Raw genomic sequence first — 22,985 nt, forward strand, 5'->3', positions numbered from 1 at the left:
AAAACTGGTTGTCATTTTAAGTGCCATTACTTTCTAAGGAAATATAGTAGTATTTAAAATATCTCTTTGGTTTTTTTTTTGATTCATCAGATTCATCATTTCACAATGATGATCTGTACATATATTTCTTTTTTAAATTATCTTTTCTGCTTGAGATTTGCTCAATTTCTCAATCTGAGTATTGTGATTTCTATTAATTTTTGAAAATCCTAAGCAATTATCACTACAGATACTGCCTTTTCTCTAATGTGGTTAGGATTTATTTATTCCCCTTTAGAGGCTGACGGAAGCCCTTAAAGTTATAACTTTAAGCAGGGGTTTTGTTTTCATCTCTATATTACATGTTATTGAAGGTCATATATTTTGTCCGAAAGGTCTTGAAAACTTCTTCCCAGCCATTAGGCTCTAAATCCAGGTTCAGTTTCACTAAGATGATGTGACCATTTACGGCACATAGAGAGAAGAAAGATTCCACCATAGCTCAGTTATGCACTTAAAACTTTTTAAAAATTGTATTTTATTCAGAATTTCCACACATTTGAAATTAGGGGTGTGGAATTAAGACAGTCTGTCATCTTCCTTGAAGCTGATCCTCACTGAGTATGTCTCTGCTAAACAACTACTAAACTGATTATACTATACAACTAGACCCTAGAGCAAAAAATTCTATAGAAATAGTAATAACTATTATGAACATCAATTATCTAGAAAAACATAAAATGTTATCTAATTTCTTTCTTAATCCTTGTGATATGTTAATTACAAAACTGATCTGAGAGGAGAAAAATTCTACAAGCAGCTACATCCTGGTTCAACATTTCCCTTAACAACCATTATTAGTCTTTTATATTCACAACTCTGTTTACTAAAGAACATTCTGTTTCTAAATAAGAAAATCACTTATGTTCCCAAATTCTCCAAGGATGCTTCATTGGCAGCTGACAATCTTCGTTATTTCAAGGCAAAGAAGAAAATCTATGTGGCAATGATGCAAAGAAAATGTATTTCAACTAATTTTATTCTCAAGATGAGTTGCTTTTATTACTGGATGGGATACAATATAAAAAATGTGTAACTGAGTATTAAATCTAGGCTCAGACATTATTTTACATAAGGTGGTGGCAAACAGTTCTGTTATTACTTTTCTTGTACATCTCCAATTAAATTTAAGGAAATCCTAAACAACAGAAGAATTATGATGCAGTGATGATTTCCCCATTTGTTTTTCTGAAGAACATTTTTTCGCCATCACTCAAACAGGAGGCCTTTCATCAATCTGAAATGAAATTTCCCTTTTCTGCTGCAACTGTTCAGATGTGCAAGTCTATAGAATCCACCTCCTTCATACAAAGTCATAATCCCATTAGCATATCAAACACACTAGAAAGTTATGGAGTAAGGAAAGTTTGTTTCATCTACGGGTTTACCAAAACTGTTTAAATACGGAAACTTTTTTTTTCTTAAAAATAACTCCCACCACATTTTGAAAAGAAGTGAGTTCAAGTTTGGTGTCTTCCATTTCTCAGACGTGTCCTTCGACAAATTTCTTAATCTAATTTATGCTAATTTTTCCTACTGTAAAATGACAATGAAAATGAAACTTGAGAGTGTCATTACTGTGATCAAACTAGATGCATGTGAAAACTCTTTGTGAATGTAAAATCCTATTCAAACAACTTAAAAAACTTAGTGGAAGATTATTCACAATATACATGTGTTTTTACAAATTTATTTCACGTAAGGACTATTTCTTGTTTTTGAGGTGGCATCTTGCTCTGTTGCCCAGGCTGGTGTACAGTGGTGTGATCTCTGCTCACTGCAACCTCAGCCTCCCTGGTTCAATAGATCCTCATGCCTCAGCCTCCCGAGTAGCTGAGATTACAGTCATGTGCCACCACACCTGGCTAATTTATATATATATTTAGTAGAGACGGGTTTCAACACATTGGTCAGCCTGGTCTAGAACTCCTGACCTCAAGTGATCCACCCGCCTCGGCCTCCCAAAGGGCTGGGATTACAGGTGTGAGCCACTGCACCCAGCCAAGGACTATTTTAAATACTACATTTCTTGTGCCATTTAAACCACAAACCAGGTTAATTTCCTATCAGCCTTCCAAGACCATGTATATTTTGGAAATGTGTACTTTAATTTTGTTAAAATATCATATTATAGTTACTCTGCTGTAGGACAAGCTATCCGTTCCAATACAATATTGTAACCCTCTTCATATTCACCCTTTACCACCTCACTGTTATGTTCCGGAAGTTTTGCCTTTCATTAGTATATCTACTTCCAGAAGTAACTGTAATAGAAACTGATGTTCTGAACAGCAGTCTTAAACTCCCACATTGCATATAGAAGTATAGGGAATATAAAATATTTTTATAACAAAAAAATACTTATATTACATCCCAGTTTATACATCAAAGTGCTACTAAATATTAATTGCTCCTATGCAAAATTCTAGGTAAAAAATTTTCCATCAGAAAAAATATGCTCAAAGGTACTGATATGGAAATAAAATCGGTTGTGTTTAAGTATAGAAAATAAACCTTTAGGCCCCTATGTTAGCAGAACAGCAAACAGGGAGATAAAGTTTGAGAAACAGAAGTGATGGGCAGGGGCTACATCATGTAGCAGATCATAGGATTTTATTTAAAGAGCAATGGGCAGGACGGGCCTGATATGATCTCATTAACACCTTAGAAGGAACACTCTGCCTTCACCAGAGGGAATATAGTGTGAGTGGGGAAAGACTGGAAGAAGAAGTTAGAGGTTATTGAAGTAATCCAGATGAGAGATAATAATGCTATAGATTAGCATTTCTATAATAGATACTGAAGAGTGATTTGATGTATTTTGCAGGTGTATCCAACAAGAGTTGAAATAATTTACATGGTATTGTAAGAGAAAAGAATCATGAAGGATGTCTAGGTTTCTGACTTAAGTAAATGATAGTGTACTTTAATAACATCTGGAGATCTTGGTAGATGCCAATTAATATAGGTGAGGAGGTGGATCATTTATTTTTCACTTGGCTATTGCTCATTAGGCATCCAAGATAAGAGCTTGTTGAATACAAAATGTTAAACATCAAGATCACATACTTGGTATTTGATGTCATAACATGTTCAGTGCAAGTGGAGCTGTCATATTTAGAAAGTGGACATTTATTTTTTTCCTTCTATTAAGGTGGGCTTTTTTTTTTGTACTTTTTGCTCCTCTTGTTGGACAGGTGATGCATGTATGTATATTTAATAGGTTTAGCACTTTTTTGGTATCTAGAAACATTATAACTGGTAATAATTTATATTGAACACATTAAGCACAAGCTTTGTATTTGTTGACATTATCAAGAATAAGTCTGACATTTGTAGAATCTTTCTTTGCATAGGAGCAGTCAGATTACTTCCACATTCTCCTAGTATTCTGTGTTTTCCTTGGTGGCAATGGCCACATTTTAGAAGTTAATTACAAGCTTTTTTAAATAAATTTATCTTATTGAATAGAGAAAACAATTTTATACAGCTTTACATAGCTGTCTCCTTCCACTTTCATTTTCTTTTAAACAAGTATATTGTTTAGTAATTATTTTAGCAGAAATCTACGGGCAAGAAATTCTTACTTTTTGTGTATGTGAAGTAGTTGTGTGTCTGAAAATATTTTGACTTAATTCTTGAATAATATTTACCTGGTATTTGAAAACGTGCCTAGCATTTTAAAGATATTATTCCATTGTCTTCTAACATCTATTGTTGATGAAAAGTCTGCAGTCAATATTGTCATCCTGTAAGTGTTCTTTTGTCCTTAGTAACTTTTGTGATACATTTTTGGTTACTGATGCTCTGAGTTTTACTCCGAGCTAGCTGGTAGACTTGTTTTTATTTTTCCACATTGGTTGACTTTTATGAATTTGATGATTTACTAAAATTTAAATTTATTCAATTTTATTAAATATCGGTCATCAATATAAAATACTGTATCTTCCCCATAATCCTCATTTTCTTCAACCGGAAACTTCTTTCAGGCAGATGTTTGAGCTATTTATTCTATTCCCGACATCCTCTACTACTTTCAGCAGAGCAAAAGCTTCCTTGGTATCTTTCAATTAATATATTACTTTTCTTTTATAATTAATCAACTATTTGAAAAGTTCACTTTTGATTTCAGTAATTATATTTTCATTTCTAGACTTTGATTTTTCAAATCTTCTTCTTTCCTTTGCATAATGGCCTATTCTTACTGGAAAAAAAGTCAATTCAATTTGTATTTTTGAACATTAAAAATTAATGTTCTTTAGTTATTATCCCCTTATCTCTAAATTCTTCAGGTATACATTCTCCTTATAATATTTGGCATCTGATAACACTGATTATAAATTTTTTTTCATAATAATCATAATTTTAGTTTGTAAGCTTATCTTCCTTAGGAGCTTCACATGAGCCTTGGGGGTTGTGGTGGTATCTTCATTATACAATTGTGTGGTTGCAACTGCCTGGGCCCTCTGAGATTATTTTCCAATTGCTACAGTAAAGCATAAAAAAGTAGAAAAAATTATCTACTATGGAGTTTCCAGCACCTTTGTTTTCTTAGATCAATCTACCTTTAGGTAGAAGAATCCAGATAGATCTATGGGGCAGTTTATGGAAAATCATGCCCTTCCTTGACAGTCATCAGATTTGTGTGACATTTCCCGTGTTTATTCTGCAAATCTAGAAAAAAGCATCTGCTTATATACTATGGAATCTAATTTGTAATTTTCACTTAACAAAATATCTGTTGTTAATATTTTAAACAAATGGTACATACCTGAACTTAATTCTCTTACTGACTTATAAAAATATTTTAAAAATTAAATATTATGTCTATTTTCCAATGTTAACATATATACAGAAAGGAGAGAAGAAAACTTTGATGCATTCAGCCTACATAACACAGCAGGTGTTTCAAAAATATTACCTTATGTAATCCTCACAAACATATTTGACTCCATTGTACAGATGAAGTAAATGAGATCCAAAGAGGTTTATCCATGATGATACAGCACTCAGACAAAATCACTGAGATTCATATTTAAGGCTGTATATCCAGTAGTTCATTTTACCAAATGACACTGCTGTGATAATACATCCTATAGGAATATATATTCCTTGTCCTCAGCTTACGGCCTGTGCTTGGTCTTAAGAGAGAAGCCTGGTTTCTAAACCAACAGGAAATATATTAGAAATGTTTGAAATTCCTAACTAAGGTAGGAGTTTCCTCATTGTGAATATCTGGTAAAATTTTAACCTGTTTTCTCCCAGTGTTGTGTCTCTTCTTCATTGTCTCCAGGTTTGTCCTGAGGACCATAATTTTCAGATACCCTCGTCTATGCTTTGGTTTGCATTCCTGTGTGGCTGGGTGCTACCTCTTGATTGTTCCTTCAAAGTCTCAGTCCTTTTCTGAGCTTTACTACTACCATATATAGCTCTGACATGGACAGAGTCCCCTAAATGGCTTAATTTTACACACTGTTTAGCATTTCTTTGAGTTTTTATCTATGAAATAAGGAAATTTAATTTTTCATTTTGCAATCACTCAGCTCTCACATACTAAGCACTTTAAGAATACTGCTTACTATTTCAAATTGTTGCTGTAGACATGAAAGATTAACTTTAAACCTAGAGTTTATAGTTAGAAAAAACAGAAAGGGAGAGTTGTGAAAATAAAAATGAAAGAATTAGAGGAGGAAAATACAGGGGGAAGTAAGAAATTTTAAGCTATGGCAAGTTGTGCTACGTCAGAGTCATTGTAGTTATATCAAATACTACTTTTCATTAAGCTGCTTATTGTGACTACCTCAAATGACTCCAGTGCATAAGAATTGGGAAAGATAACTCTAATCAGTGGCCACAGTGAAATTAGCTTTAAAATGCATTAACAATTGGTAAAGTATAAAGATACATCTTGAATATTTCTACGTCTACCTACCTACCTACTTACCTACCTATATACCGACTTATCATCTCTCAATCATCCTTCAGTTCTAATTAAAATCCAATGCCAACTATAACTGTAATATTAAATTGATTATTCTTCATATAGATGATTACTTTATTATCATGGATAATTAAGAGTTAACATATAAATTGCCCCCCTCACATTCTGAATTTTGGATCCTTAAGATACAAAAATAAAGAAAAAATAGTCAAGAGGAAAATATACCCCAGAATTTTACTACATTTAAAAAAAAATTATTCTGGTTCACATATGCTTCCTTTATTTCACCAATCATTATTGTGTTGTACAAATATTTGTTGGAAGAGCCTGCTATGAATAGGGACACAGTGGCATTTTAAGTAAGCGGTTTATGAAGATTTTTGATCCTGTGCCTATTTAGCTATAAAGCATTAGTAACTTGATTAGTTTGTAACAAATTTTAAACTTGTATATTGGATGTGTCAAGACATGGGGAAAATTGAAATGGTGAAATGAGTTAGTAGTCAGATAATTCAAAGCAAAGGACCTCCCCTTGAATGATCCATTAAATTGAGGTGAAATTATTTTACCAGAATTTTCTTTATGATTGCCTTAATCTTTCACTTCATTTTGCATCTGCAGACACAGGCATGCTGTTAGTATAAGGCTGAGTTACTGACACTTTATGTTCATAACATCTAATATGAAGGATAATAGGCTGAAACATTCAATCAGGTGGAATTAGACTTCATATGCAATACGGTTTCAATATTGCTTATATTCTTCCAATTGCTCAGAATATTCAGCTGCTATTAAACTTTAAGGTATTTGATTTAACAGAAAACTGTGTATTTATGAATTTTCTTGAAGTATAAAAAGAAGTCACAATAATATGCAATGTATTTCCCCTATATGTTTATAAAATAACGTTATGGTAATTGCCTCTGACATTTTAAAAATATACACTAAATTAAATGTAACTGACAATATCACAGAAGAAGTTCCCAAGAAATCTCACATATGGGCTGACCCCTATGCAATTGTTATTTACATAGGGCAAAATGGTTGAATAACTATTTGTTTCATACAATTCAACCTAACATAACTATAAAGCCTTATTTTCCAGACTTTGACACCCTGGTTTTATGAGGAGTCCTTTCTTGTATAACTCCAGGTGACGATCATTCCTCTTCATTTTACAAGAGTTAATAGGAACAAAAATGTACCTGTCAGAAAACCTCTATGGTTTATAGCCTATTACAAATAAAGAACTAAGATCAAGCTAACAATTTTGAATTGCCTTTTTAAAGAGAGAATCAAACACTTTCCGTTCAGTTGTTTGAAAGAAGAGCAGTCATTCCTTTTTGTTTTGGCTGGCTGGTAACATTTCAGCAATCACATTATTTTATATTGTTCAATCTGCAATCAATTACCAACCATCTTACTAGGCATCCAGTTCTTTCATGACCATTGCAACCCATTAAGTAGTTAAGCCAGGTGTGAGGACTAAGCTACTATTCTTTAAGTCAATGAGATAATGGCTTATCCAGGTTGACATAAAATGTACCACAAAATATTTATTACTTATCATGTATACATTAAGAAAGTAAAATCAGCATGGGATGATCTCAGGAAAGCAATACATATTTTTTGGATTAGACACTGAAGTGAAGTAAATGTATGATAAATTGACAAATTAACATTGCCAATGTTATGAATGATGTAGCAAAATAAATTAAGAGGTACTTTCATTTTTGATAAAGGGGTTTTCCTATTATCTGTTAATTTCTTGTGGTTTTAATCTGCAAAATTAAGCACTAGCGTTACAGAAGCCCAAAGTGAGGGAAAATACTCACTTTCAGAATGTACATTAGAAGTTTAAAATTGCACCCAGATTTTTTGTCTCTTTTTTATTAGTAGGCCTCTGTTAATAGAGCAGTAGTTGCAAACACATACGTGGGTTTGCCAGTAACAACTCACAATTTGTGCAAAGTTGAGTCTTCGAAACTGAGCAAATTTGCTCTCAATTTCCCGCCAGCGCTTGCTGAGCTGGATCTGAGTTGGCTCCACTGCCATTGCGGCCCCATCCTCAGACAAGCCCTCAGCTTGCCTACGTACTGCATTCAGCTCCTCTTTCTTCTTCTGCAATTCCCGATCAATTTCCTATTGAGCAAAACCAATACAGGGCCCACGGCAGTTAGCTAACCACATCAACCGACTTGCAAGCAGCAAATACTTCTCTCAGAAATTTCAAAGGCTGTTGCCCGTTTATTGTCATGCTTGGAAATTTACAAATATGGAAGATATGAATGTCATCCTCACTCAATAATCCAATATTATTTGAGTTATCATTTGAATGCTCGGTTTTAGATATTCTAATCAAGAAAATATTAAAATTGGTCTAACATTTTCTTTCCTCTAAATTCCTCTGGTGTCTTGGGATTTGAATCAATTTGGAGTGATTATTCATTATTTATTAGGGACCATCCATATAGAATATAATTTAGAGGGTAAGTGAGTAAGTTATTTATTTCTTTTTAAAGGTTTGAGGAAATCAACAGAGAATGAAGCAAAATAAAAAGTATAAAATAATAACAGAAAAACATATTTAGACAATATGCAAGTAAATCTATAGAGATTTAACACTGATGTGTGAAGATGCTCTGATGAAATGAATGTGCTAACATGAGTAAGAAGTCGTCCATATACCGATAAGTCATTAGTTCATCTGGAACAAAGATACACAAAGTCAATTACAATTTTACCAGAAAACACATCACATTTCTTAAATCATTTTACATAGTCTAAAAGTAAAACATTTTATTCATTTAATATTATGTCAATTGAGTAACACTTAATACAATACATTTACTGAAAACAACACACAATACAAGGAAATGCATCAAATTAAAAAGAACACTAATAGAAACAAGAACATCAACATTTTAAATATGATCTTCACAGGTCAAGTTAATTAAACTGTATAATAAAATCTGGTATTGACATTCTAAAACAACATTACCTTTATTTTCCTTTCATCTCTGGGTTCAGGTAGGCTGGCTAATTTTTTTTCAATGTCATCCAAGCATTTCAGGAGATCATCAGCCTGCCTCTTGTACTGATACCACTGATGAGAAATTTCTAGAGCCTTTTTTCTTCTTTGAGACCTCAAATCCTGTTCATGGTGCAGATATTATTAAAATATCAATATATATGTATAGTGCACTTCTGGCTGTAGTAATTTATCAAAATAATTTGCGTCCCACATCTTTTCATAGAACTTAGGTTAAATTCACATTTAAATGCAAAATACACAAAGACAAAATTAAATTGTGTATTCATGAGGCAGGACCCATGTATAAGAACCTAAGAAAGCTAAATAACACACTTATTTTCTCTTAGCATGTTCAAACTTGCTTAAAAATCTTGTCACATTTAATTGACTCTTAATGAGCTAATTTTTGTGTAGTTTATGTGAAAGAGTTTAATGTACGAATGCAATTGACTTAACTAGATACAAACTCACAAACCTAGTGAATTTGTATTTGACTTAAAATAGGTGAAATTCCAAAATGTACATCTTTAGCCTTGGGCTTACCAACAAAACTTTATGTAGTCAAGCAACATACATTCATGTTTTTAGAAATGCCTATGTAAGAGTTTCATAGGCCAAAAATATTTTATGATTAGAAAGTCATTTTAGTTGTCTTATAAATTGTTCCAAGCTATATGTATAGAAGAGTCACCATTGTTCACATATTTGTGAGCATAACTCATAATAAAATTATATGTTAGAAAAATGCTTCTCCTTCCAATGCTTCCATAGTCAAATTTATCTTACTATACCAAATCATGCTCCAAATACAAAACAATTAACTATATGAAAGAAGAAAACAGTAAGTACATGTTTTCAAATCAATGTGATGAGATAAATAAGAGTAACTAATAAATCACCAATGGGGGAAATCAATCATCATGCTCTTTACAAGCACATCCAATATCTTCTGTGATCAATAGAATTAGTCAAAATGCCATTTCATAATTAATGGGAACATAAACAAGCTCTGCATGCAGCTTTCATTTATACAGAAAGTAGCAATTAGAGTTTTATTCACAGGTTTAACTCAAGCTAAAGAAGATAATAAATATCAGAGAACTTCTTAAAATTTCATTGCATTAGAAAGTTTTGTCCTTCCCTAAAATATTTCATAAGGACCGGAACTGGAACCACTTGACAGGTTTAAAAAGTTATTGAATGTTGGTATAGATTGGTTTGGCAAGGAGAGTTGATGATTTTGATTAATCATTTATAGCATATATTTGCAAGAACGACCTACATTTCATTATCCAGTTTGTCTAAAATTGGGGATTTCAAAATTGCTATCTTTGTTTTATGTTGAATTTTCAAACCTCCTGAGAAGTTAGATTGAATGCTGCTTTTTTCAAAGGTAATAAGATACAGCCACGTGAATAAGAGTTGAGCCATGCCTTATTTGTGACACAACTCACATTTTTGCCAAGAGAAAGGGCTTGGTGGTCATAAATATGAAATATCTTTTTTTTCCTAAGCACAAAGAGATGTATAATACGCAAAATATTTAGAGATGTCATGTAGATTTCTTTAGAGGAATGCCAGATAACCATTAAACACTGCTGTTCAGTAGGATGCATACCATCAGTTGACCAGTATAGATACTGCTGAAAGCTTGGTCACAGTTGGAAGGGTGTCAGTTACATAGCTTTCCAATTTTCTAGACACATTATGGTTTGCTTTTGCACTCCCTCGAGAACGAGAACTTTTCTGTTTACTATATTTATCAGCAGTTACCTTCAGAACACCTGCTGGCCAATTAGACTTTCCTTGCGTATTCCTTGCAGGTACAATATTGTATAATTACATTCTCAGCAGTGTTTATTTGGTTGAGTATAGGGGAAAGGTTTTATTCTCTTATTTGCATGTAAAGAACAGACTCCATCTACCTACTAGGTGGATCTACCTTCATAACTAAATAGCTTCAAAGAGTGATTTACAATGAAAAAAGCTCAGCAATTAACAGTATTAGAAAATCAGCCATGCATGCAAATAGTGATTATTGCAAAGCATATATAAAAAAATGGGTTCCTTCACAAAACTTTCCACATGTCTAGTATCATCTCAATAACTTCCTAGATATTATCATGGAAAAATAAATTTATCCTGCTCTTCCTGCACAATCTAGATGAGACATGTGGGTACTTGAAGCCATACCCTAAACTGTTCAATATGAAAGTAGCAGTTCTTACTTATTCAAGGGCACTAAGATTGTTTTTGAGGAAATATAAATGAAATTCCACTTCTGTAGATTGTTAGTTGCAAAGAGTGACTTTCTTAAAGGCATAATAAAGTTTTAAAAATAAATAAATAAAAAGAATCTAGGGCTTAGTAAACAAGTATCAGGTTACCAAAAATTCTGACCTAATGCAAATAAAATCAATTAAGTAAAGGAAGCAGGAATAACGGATACATGTAAGTTGGTTATTCTTGCAGTTAGGCAGGTTTTTTTCAACATAAAAAAGTAGCTTATAAAAATAAAGCATATTAGAAAATTAAATGTATAGGTCCTACGAATACATTTCCATCTTGCAATTACTGCTTAAAAAATCTATCTTTAAAAAGCCATAATTTTTAAGCAACACATCTTTCACAATTAAACACCACTCAAAAATGTTAAATAAAGCACATACATTGAACAGAAAAAGTGAATTTCTGATGACTAAGAGTCTTAAGCAGATTTTATTAATGCACAATATGTTTTACCCTATATATGAAAAAGAATACAGGCAAGGTATATTATAATTTTAGCTCTAATACCTTGAGAGCATTATGTTTTGTCTGTAACAGCTGCTGTTTTATCTTTATTTCCTCTCGCTTTCTCTCATCTGTGATTCTTTGTTGTAAGTTGTCTCCTCTTTGCAACAATTCTTTTACAGTACCCTCATTGTCTTCATTCTGATTAAAAACAACAAGTACAGTCTTCATTTTGGTTTTTAAAAAGCTGTACATTGTTAACAGAGATAATAAAACATGTTATTTAAACACACACAAAAAATTCAATTTAAAACTTTCATGGAATATTATTATAAGATGCTGTGCTCATAGCCTTTCTTTTATATTTTGTACTTTCAGTTTCAGAATAAGTAAGTTTCCTCCCATCTAGTTCTAAAGAACACATTTTTATGGGCATGTGTAGAAAGATGGGGGAGTGTAGTACCTCATAATATCAGACCAGTCATGAGTTGCTATCAAAGTATTCTTTTGGCTTTGATTTTTAATGTAGTTCTAGAAATTAAAAAATTAGAGAAGTGAACTAATCTTATTTGTTAACTGATCCATAAAGAAATATAGATGCATATTAGTGACTGTGAGATAACAAATCTGAATATATTAACATACAACTACATGAAAACATTTTGTTCTAAATGTACACTAATTCCTATCTAGCAATTCCTACTTCATTTCTGAAAACTATATGACCAGTATTAGCAGAAATATCAGGATATTAGTAGAAATAATGTGTTAAATTATCATCAAATAATTTCTAAAATGTCATATATGCCTGTCAATTTTAAATAAATACAATCTAATACATATTAAAATATGGATTGGAAAATAGCTTTAAACATTTTCAATGGACATTTTGGTCCTTTAGACTACAGAAACAATATCTTAACTTTCTTGACATAGAAATAAAATGTTTTAATGCTGGTCTAATATAGTTACATATATGACCATGTGATTTTTCACCTTTAGTTTTCTTTCAACTTAGGCTGTGCAAACTTCCTATCAAGGTGTCTCACCATGTAATGGTACTCAAGGTACACTGATGAGATAAGGAAAACAAATAATAAGCAAATTTCAAAAGTTACATGTATTTGTATATGTGTATTACTATTCATGGAATTAGATGTTATATATTTATATCTATAATGCATACTTAAATGTCAACATACAACTCAGGACTTATTCATTTTATATAGGGGGAATGGGATTACTTCTGTCGGAGATTGGTCAATAAATAATCTGAAGAAATGTATAGCATCATATAGACACATTATATACTTATCATAAATAGACATATTATATACTTATAGGCTGTAAAAGATTTAAAATGTGTTTTAAAAGTGTCTAGCATTTTTTTAGGGCTGAGGACAAAAACAAAAAATCAAAAATCAAAAAAAAAAACCACTTCACTTCTTTCCCTATACCAGTTGAGTGCTTTAGGGCAGAGTTGGCGGTCAGCCCAAGAGGTAAGCAGTACTTTTTTTCATCTCGGTGCCCTCTGATTTCTTCTTTGACCTGAAGTAGACATTGTTGTAACTCAGCATCTTGGAAAGCCTCTTCTTGTCTTTCTTTCCATAAGCTGAGTTGGCAAGGCCACTAAAACCCCATACATGGGAGTATTGATTGAGGCAGCTCCAGGAAGGGGGAACTAATATTGGTAGGAATAGTTTTCCTATTGCTTCACATATTTATTACCTAAAATTTATATATTGCTTTCTGATGTCACTTTCAAGCATTGTCTGAGAAGTCTTTAGCTCTGCTAAATGTATAGGTTAAGAATGCCACAGAGGTGATGGCAGTGGAAGACAGAAAAAAAATTGTGAAAGGAGGGTGAAGAGAGAAAAAAAAAAGTCAGTAAATAAGGATGTGATATAAAAATATTCAAGCCAAAGAGAAATGTAGTAGATATTTTGAAATTAGTTGGGATTGAAGGAGAATATTCTGAGATTGGGAATAGCCCACATGGTCATATTTCTTTTCTCCCATGAAATAAGCAGCATGAATTTATACACATTTTAGACATAAAATGTACTAACTAATCAATCATTTGGTAAAACAACTTTGTGGGAAATTGTAATAAATAATGTTCATATTATGCATTATTGCCCCTTCATTGAGATGTTATACTACCAAAAACATTGCTGATACAAAATGTCAGTTATCTATGATAGTTGAGTATTTTATTAAATTTTTAGTTCATTTTATGATTTGACTCTTTTTTCCAATTACATTTTGCCCTTGACAAGTTCAAAAGTAGGACAGGTCAAAAGAAAACTGCCAGGCTATTAGAAACTATAAGTGCTCCTATATTATCATACCATAGTAATTCGGCATTCGTAGTAAAAGGTCAACAAGAATACTATGCATTTATAAAAATCATTAGAATCATAAAATGTGTAAGATGTGTTCTGAAAATTCAGTTGGAGACTTGAGTTATCTAATCTCCTTCCAAATACTTATTTTCATTCCTAGTTCATTCACACTTTTATCACAACCAATTTACCATATCTTTATTGAAGTCTTCCTCTTTCAGATTCACCCCCTGCTGAATTTCAGCCTCCAGTGGTTCAAGCAATTTTTGTATATCTGAGTTAAACTGCTCCAATTCCTTCAAAGGAATGGAGGCCTAAAAAAAAAGATAGTGCTAATTTAAATCAAAATTACTTTTTATTAGAAACATAAACCAAAAGAAATACATTTATTCAACCTCCTGCTGCCAAACTAATCACATGCATTATGTTGCCATATTATGTTTTATGAAAGATTTTGAAATACAACTGGAAAAGTACCTGAGGATGCAAATAAGAAGAAACATTTAACATCACCAGAGCTGAACATACATGCAAGATAGTACAATTCGTCATGTGGTGATATCAACAACAGTCAATTTACATATACATTCGAATGGGCTAAATTTTAATATTCAAAAGTCAAATTTGATTGTATTTAAATATTCTGACATAAATACATTTGGGTAAATATGTCTTATCAGAAATTGTCTCGTTCATCAAATAACAGTAACGTCAGATAGAAATGTAGAATTGTCATCTTATCCTTAGAAAAACTACATGGCAATCTGCTCATATGTTTTTAAATGACATTTTTAGCATAGCAAAATTGATAAGCATGCTCTCTTCTAAGACGAACTATGCCATTAGCTTGCCTTAGGAACACTTTTTTTTGTTGGTGCAAATAAATTCAAATGAATGAACCCAAATATATTTCACATAAAGAATCTATGCTTTTCAACGTTAGAAACATCAAAGTTTTTTTACTTTTGAATTGATAATGACCAGCCAAAATTTAAATCCCTTGATTTTCTAAACAAAACCCCTGAAAAGGAGTAATAAGTGAAAAGACATGGAAAATCAAATATGTATTCAAAAAAAGTAAGCAATATTTAGTTATTAGATTAAAATTCTGTTAATAAAATACATGGATACTCTCTCGATCTTTATTCTGTATTTCTTTCCATTAAACACTAGAAAATATTTAATATGTGATAGCTTTTGCAAACCCATAAATGACATACAGAAATCTGATTTCCCTTCAGAGCTAAAACTTTTTACTTTTGTAAAACCAATTCAGGAATAATCCCCCCAGTGTCATATGCCAGGATGATTACATTCATCAAGTTTGGTCCCCACTTGATGAATGTACTTTCCCCAGTCACATTCCCAGGCAGAGGCTGAATTTTTATTAGTTGGCAACTTCTGGGGGACAATACGGATAAGTGTAAAGGCAAAACTAAATATCTAAAAGTAATCTGTTACTATTGAAGAAGTGAATAATCAAAAGCTATTCATGAGGACATGATGCTCATAAGCAACAGGAATAACCACATATCTTCTAGGTACTTCTACACACCCCTGAAAGGATTTATGAGATAAATTTAAGACCTATTATGGTACCAGTTTTTAAATCCTAGTGCTCATTTGCCATTTGAAATATTTTAAGAGTTACTTGAACCAGCATAGTTTGGTACTGCTATAAACGTGCTTAAAGAATGTTTCAATTTCTGGATTAGCAACTACTGTACTTTAAAACATACATTACTTAGATGATGGTAAAAGTAAAAAGATTAACATCCTTTAGAATCATAACTATCCAATAACAATTTGGTGATATTTGATGTTATCAAATGGTTGTTCACATTTGCTAATATTTAATGAGAGCAACTGTGTTCTATGTGAGTTTGCGAATATATAATGATAAACACTGTTTAAAATAAATTGCTTACTTGGATATCAGAAGAACATAGGTCTATTTGAAGTCAGATTTACCTGTTTTATTCCAACTGCTGCTTTTCTAGCCCATCTCTCCATAAATTTAACTTCTATGAATTTAAGATATAATTTTTTCTGTAAATGTAATGATTTTTATATCTTCCAAATCTTCACCCTAAGCTGTTATCTCACTTTTGAATTCCCACCAAGATTCTCCAACAGCCAGCTGAATTTTCACTTCAAGTTTGACAAGTGTAGAATGGAGTTCATTATTTTTCCCCCAAACTACTTACAACAATAACTTCCCTAGTTCTGTTAATAGAAGACCATTTCTCTCAGTTATTCAGGCGTAAAATGTAAGTCATGTTACTCTTGAACATTTCACTCGAATATAATAAATATCAAGTAAGTTTCAATTGACTTGCTATGATCCACTTGCTTTGTATTCCCAGAGACTCCATCTTTCATGGTCCTCACACAAAACTAAAGCAATAAGCTTTGAACAGATGTAAAATCTCCTTCAGCCAAACCAGTTGCAGCCTGTGCACAATGATCAGCTTAGTATGTTTCAAAAACCTTTCTTTGATTACGCTATTTATTTTCTGAGGAAACTTCTACATCTACTGGGTAAAAATAGAATAAAGTCCAAACTCCAGCATAGCAGTGAAGGCTTCCCCTAGTCTTGCCCCAAAGACTTTCCAGACTTATTTAGGTGTTTCTAATATAGACCTTTTTTTTTTTTTTTTTTTTTTTTTTTTTTTTTTTGTTTTTGTAGGCCATTTGGTGATCTTCTGTTATGCCTCCCTCACGACCCTTAGAATGCTTTTCATCTTCTGGTGAAGAACATAAACTTCTGAATGAGAATGGATGGACTGAATCTGGGCTCTACTATTTACTAGCTGAGGGAGCTTAGACAAGTTATTTATCCTCATTAAGCCTCAGGTTCTTTATTTGTAACATGGAGATAAGATGAATTTCTAACTCACAGGGCTGTTACTAGGATCAAATATATTAGAACGGTATCTGGTATACAAGAAAAGCTTCATAAATGTTGGCTACTATTATTTTATCTCAAAATTTGATGCATTCATCTAATATAAATACATCCTCTATAAATCTTGGATCTTATTTGTCTTCTCTCAAAATCCTACTCACCCATTGGCTCAGTTCAAGCCTCTCCTCCTGTGAAATCTATGGGTTTAAAGGATAAAATAAATGCTTATTGATATAATTAGTGTTTATTTTACCAAAGGATTTGACAAAATCATAAAACTGTAATGGTGAATGTGGAGGATTTTAGATTCCAGTTTGGTAAAGTTACATAATTCTAAAGAACAAAACTAATGATTAATTAATCTGCTGCAATGTAGAAAGTGGTTTCACAGCCTTGCATTTAGTTTGCTGCGTGCAGTTTCTTTTTAAAACAGGAATTATTTGGAGACACAAAAGGCATACGTCAGTGGGATATGTTCCCTACACATCTCATGGAGATGAGCTTCTCATGTTCAACCTAGAGTCATTCCTGGCACATAGTACATATTCTTAAGCACACAATTCCTGAAAAAATCAGTGAACAAATGACTAATAATTGAGAGGCAAAATAGACATTTCAAGGAGTTTTTTTTTAATGACATGAAATTTTAAATAACACAATTTCCATGTAGAAGTTTCAAAAGATCTGACTGGATAGCATTATATGAGCATGTATGTTAACTGCTGCTCAAATGCTAAGCAACGTGATACCACCAGGTAAACACAAAGAAGGGGGAAGATGTAAAAAGAGTTTTAGCAGACACAACCAAAAAATGAGTAACTAATTATTCAGACAAGATAATGGAAAATTGTACTTCTTCAGTTCAATGTGTAGGGTCTAGATTTTCCAATAAAAGACTACTCTGCATTTCGTTAAAAAATTATGAAGATTAAGCATTTGAGTGTATTTATTTTGGATAGTTTCAAAGTAAATAACTAGAGTCAGTGGGCAGAAATTTTTTGGAGCCTAAACTTTTAGGTTTATATAAAAACATCTGATCAGGATTATAATTTATTAAAAACACTGATTTTAAAGTGATACTACATGTTCATAAGCAGAGGCTAGATGATGATGTATTCAGTCACATTTTAGAAACAAGATCCTTTTCACATGGACGTTTTCTTAAAATTTTATAACCTTACAGAAAGTTCTCATCTCTAAATTCAAGTAGAATTTTATAGTTGTGCAGCCAAATAGAAATATAATACAAGCCATATATATGATTTTAAATATTCTACCTGCCATAGTAAAAAATAAAACAGATAAAATTAATCTTAATGATTTCATTACACTGAGCTGTCCAAAATATTATCATATAAACTCATAATCAATATAAAAATATGAATGAAATATTTTACATTCACTTTTTCATACTGTCTTCAAAACCCACACATATTTTACACTTATTTATACATCTTAACTTGGAGTAGTCACATTCCTAAAGCTCAGTGGTTACATGTGGTTCATGACCACTTTATTAGGTAGTATAGGTCTATATTAACTATTATAATCATAATATTGTAAAGAACCAATAGCTCATTATTACTTTTAATAAAATAGTGAGGTTTTGTTTAATAACTTTTGTTGAATTTGGATTATTCTTACAATGTCAGTCTTATTGTCTCGCATTATGTTTTCTGAGTGAAATTTTCAGGCAGTCCTCAGGGTATAGGAAAACCTATGGGAGTAGGATTGACCTTTTGTTTATGTGTATCTTAGGTTGTATTGCACTAATTTCTTAGAGACTTCAATATAATATTATTTGGCTCTCAGGGATATATGCTTTGTCTCTCTAAATAAATTTTCAGTCCTTAAAGTTGGGAATATGTCTTATACTAGTCTGTGTTTTCCACTGAAAACATTGCCTTTTATTTTATACAGAAAAGGTGCTTATTACATTTATCAGTAGTTTTAGAACTACCTATATATTAATGTAATTAACCAGTGACAAATTTTATAACCAAAATAAGTTATCAAACCAATTATTTTAGCTGGGTTATTGGCAGGATAGCACCAGCCATTTGACATCAATATGATTAATGGTCTTTGGACAGAGAGAGTTGAAAAAAATTCATTGATTTTCTTAAGACCTCACTAGTTCACCATTAAGTTATGCCAGCTCCAAAATAGAAAACACTTTCCCACCCAAATAAAATTTTACGCGTCATTCCTTGGTCTTCACTGTCTTTGTAACTTGGAATTCTTATGCAACTTTATAAAGGAAATATATAAAAAGAATGTGTCTATAATTTAGTAGCTCATTCTTGACTCACCAAATTTTAAAACACAAAGTATATCATGCTTGCTTTTTAATTCAGAATTATGATATATTGTCTAAAGCAGTTGAAAGCAATAACTGATAAATCATCGTAATTATTGGGTAAATTACTTGTATTGACTTTAAAGAAAATAGAAGATCACAAAAGAACTAGAATCACAATTAAATCACACAATGTTAGACAGTGCACACAAGATAGGTTTTAGATATATAGAAAATAATCAAACAAAAGTTATAATATTGTAGGAGAAAGTATATACCAAGCAGAGGTTTCAGACACTTTAAGTTTTTACTTACCTTTTCATTTTAAGAGCTTTAGCATGACTGTGCAGTCATACAAAATACATATAAATTAGAACACAGGGAATTTTAATAAATGGATAAATGGACACATAAAGAAGAGACAGAGAAACTGAGAAAGACAACACTTTGTTTTCCTTGATTTTTTTAATGTTTCAAATTGCTTAACAACTATTAATTGTGCTTTGTTGGATTATTTAAGGATTACCGAACCGAAATTTAAGGCTTTGTTGAAGTTTTGGCATTAAAGCTGACTTTTATAACAAGTTAACAAAGAACAACAGACTGAAGAAAAGCAAGATCAATTACAAACTGATTCATTGTAAATTGAAAGCATTCAAAATTACTCAGATACACTTTATTAGTTTTAAAATGGAAGCTTTCCTAGGTTAAATATTACTTTGGCATGCATAGAAACACTAGCATAATAATGACTGTGTTTACACAGACAGCAAGTAAACATTTGTTAATCTAGACTATGGAATCTTAGTAATCATGATAAATTACCACGATATTCAAATCACACTGAAATCTAAATTGAAAATAAGTAATCCAAGTGCTACAGATTGGTTTAAAATTGCTTCAAATCAATCAGTCTCCTTTTTTTATTCTGCAGCTTTTAAAATTTATTTATCATTACAATATTGGTATAGAAAAATAAGAATAATTCATGGAAACCAAAATGAAAAATTTCAAAGACAAGAAACACCCTATAATACAGAAAAGACAGACTACTGATATGATATGAAGAGTTATTTCACATCACTCTATCTGTAGAGGAAAAGAACTGATAAAAACAAGTAAGAGTACTGGAAAGATACTACATGTATACTAGAACAAATATTATTTAAAATATGATTTATAAATTTATTCTATTATTTTAAAGTTATTAGGGCAAACTACAAGAAAATATAAGAAATACTATTTTTAAAATTAAATAAATGGATTCCAAATAGTGACATTTCATTGGTTGCATTCTTTTGATACTAGTTTACCTTTAATGCTTTGATAAAAATGTGAAAATGTGACTAATTTGTGAGGCTAATTAGAGGATATTACCCAGATTTCAACTGATTTTGAATTGATGAAGTTACTTTCATACTTACACATTTTAAAATTGGATACAAAGTATATTGATGGGTCAAGAATCTGCTGCCTACTGCCTACATTTTATAAAGTTTAACTTAGAATATTTCTCTATTTCATAATTACATGAGTTTTTGGAGTAGCAAATGAATTAAAAGGGGAAGAAATTAACTCAAATATATGAAGGAAATAAAAGCAAAAACATAACCCTTTAAGTAATTTTGTATTTTAAACTTTTTAAAAATTCATTTAGGTTTTTGTTTTCCTTTTTTATTTCTTCCATTTCCCCTTCCTTCTCCCATTTCTTACTCCATTCCACCTTTTGTTCTAATTTTTAACAAAACGAGTAATTAAATCACTGTGTTTGAAGTAAAATTTGATACATTTATACTAACACACAGTAGATCAACAATAAATATTTGATGACATAGAGGCAATAAACTATGCTGAGTCAGCATATTGAAGTGGACAAAGCAATGGACTGAGATCTAATATTTTCTAACCAGCCTACCTAACTATGAGAACTTGGGCAACTCACTGACTCTCTCATAACCTCCTATAAATATCTAAAAGTCTCTAGTCCAGTGCAAAATTGCTTTCCATCTACCGATACTGATCATGGGACTAACTTTCCTTTAACAAAAGAGAATAATCAAGATTCACCAAATAGCTTTAATTATTTCAAATGTAATGCTAACAAGACTCAAATAGTTTTATCAAATGACACTGCTCACCAAACTCAATTACACATCTACTTTAAAAATATTTTATGCAATTATCAAAGGGATTTATTAGCAAAGTTTCAATGGAATTAATCTTGTTATAGGGATAACCAATTACACATGTGGAAAAATAGGCTAGCACAAAAATTCTGTTGTTAGGTTCATTTCTTATTCATTTTAATAAATTAAAATTAGCAGATATTGTACAATTTGAGTATTAATTTGTTACTATTATGTGAAGATATTAGCTGTAAATATTACATACTTAATGCTCTACCAATTATGCAATATTTACAAATCTTCACCTAAGTTTTCAGCTGTTTATTTTTTTGGAGAAAATGGTACTAAAAATGAATATTTATATACCTACAATGTACCTACAAAAATTAAAAGAAGAATATTTATATATAGCAGGAATAACTGTGCCAATCAACAAACTATATTATTTTCCATCAGAGAAGGTATGAAGTTATAACATGATCAGAAAGAGACTGTGGATGGGGAAATGTCAATATATTTGCATTAATAAATCTGACTACAGAAAAGTAAACTTTAATTAAAATTTTTAAAACCAATAAATCTTCATTTGACCTTCTAGATCACATGTATAAAATGCATCATTTATTTCCCACTGATGTTTAGGAGAGCCAAAATAATTAAATCACTCTTTAATTATTTTCCACATATAGAACTGTATCTTAAGATAGATTAGGCCCAATCATGTGTTTTTTTTTTCTTGATATATTCTACATTACATGGGAATGTCACTGGATCTCTCATAGCCTCCTATAAACTCGTGAGAGTCTTTTATCCAAAGAATGATTACTTTTATATCTTCTGACACTGATTGGAAATAAAAAAAAAAATTGATAATTTATAATTATTACAGCAATCTATGAATATTTAAGTATTTGATGCTCGATTGTCTAAATTTCATATGACAGTTGTAATACATATATATAGAAACTGCTACATGAATTTTAGTAGCAATTTTCAAGGCCCATATGGAAATTAAAGAACATATGGTACATATATCCCATAGCATATAAGTCTTAGTAAAGAATCAAAGTCAGAAAATAATTTCACTTTTTTCTGGTTAGCATCAATTTCAGAATAAATAATTTAACATTTCAGCTCCTTAAAACAGTAAAGTATATCTAAATCTCTAGAAAAATACAATCTAACTAAGCAAATTTTATGTAAAAATTTCCTAATATTTTGTAACAATTGCCTTTATTAATAGGACATACCTGAAGTTTTAGTCAAAATTATTTTGCAACTAAGTATTACAATATAAAAATATAACAATGCATTTTTTATTATTGAAATTTATGTATTATTATTATTATTATGATTATTTTTGAGATGGAGTCTTACTCTGTCACCCAGCTTGGAGTGCAGTGTCACAATCTCAGCTCACTGCAACCTCTGTCTCCTGGGTTCAATAGATTCCCCTCTTCAGTCTCCCAAGTAGCTGGGATTACAGGCACCTGCCACCATGCCTGGCCAATGTTTGTATTTTTAGTAGGTAGGGAGTTTGCCATGCCATGGTCTCGTACT

General features: G+C 31.4%; 1 protein-coding gene across 12 annotated transcripts in view; it reads right to left on the reverse strand.

Annotated features, from left to right (window-relative positions):
• The window catches only part of DMD (dystrophin), a 2,282,798-nt gene that overhangs the window by 1,265,656 nt on the left and 994,157 nt on the right, over positions 1-22,985 (reverse strand). For 10 of the 12 annotated variants that reach the window (XM_032285804.1, XM_032285805.1, XM_032285797.1 and 7 more), the window contains 4 exons: positions 14,284-14,406; positions 11,811-11,948; positions 8,982-9,134; positions 7,940-8,122 (listed from right to left, as the gene is read on the reverse strand). In XM_032285804.1, coding sequence (XP_032141695.1) covers positions 7,940-8,122; positions 8,982-9,134; positions 11,811-11,948; positions 14,284-14,406 — 597 coding nt within the window. Of the gene's footprint in view, positions 1-7,939; positions 8,123-8,981; positions 9,135-11,810; positions 11,949-12,743; positions 12,862-14,283; positions 14,407-22,985 lie in introns of those variants that run through there. The other 2 variants (XM_032285802.1, XM_032285809.1) reach the window with 2 other exon arrangements.

This window comes from Sapajus apella, unplaced genomic scaffold (genome assembly GCF_009761245.1).
Source record: "Sapajus apella isolate SASKATOON/1434 unplaced genomic scaffold, GSC_monkey_1.0 scaffold17, whole genome shotgun sequence".
Taxonomy (NCBI): Eukaryota; Metazoa; Chordata; class Mammalia; order Primates; family Cebidae; genus Sapajus; species Sapajus apella.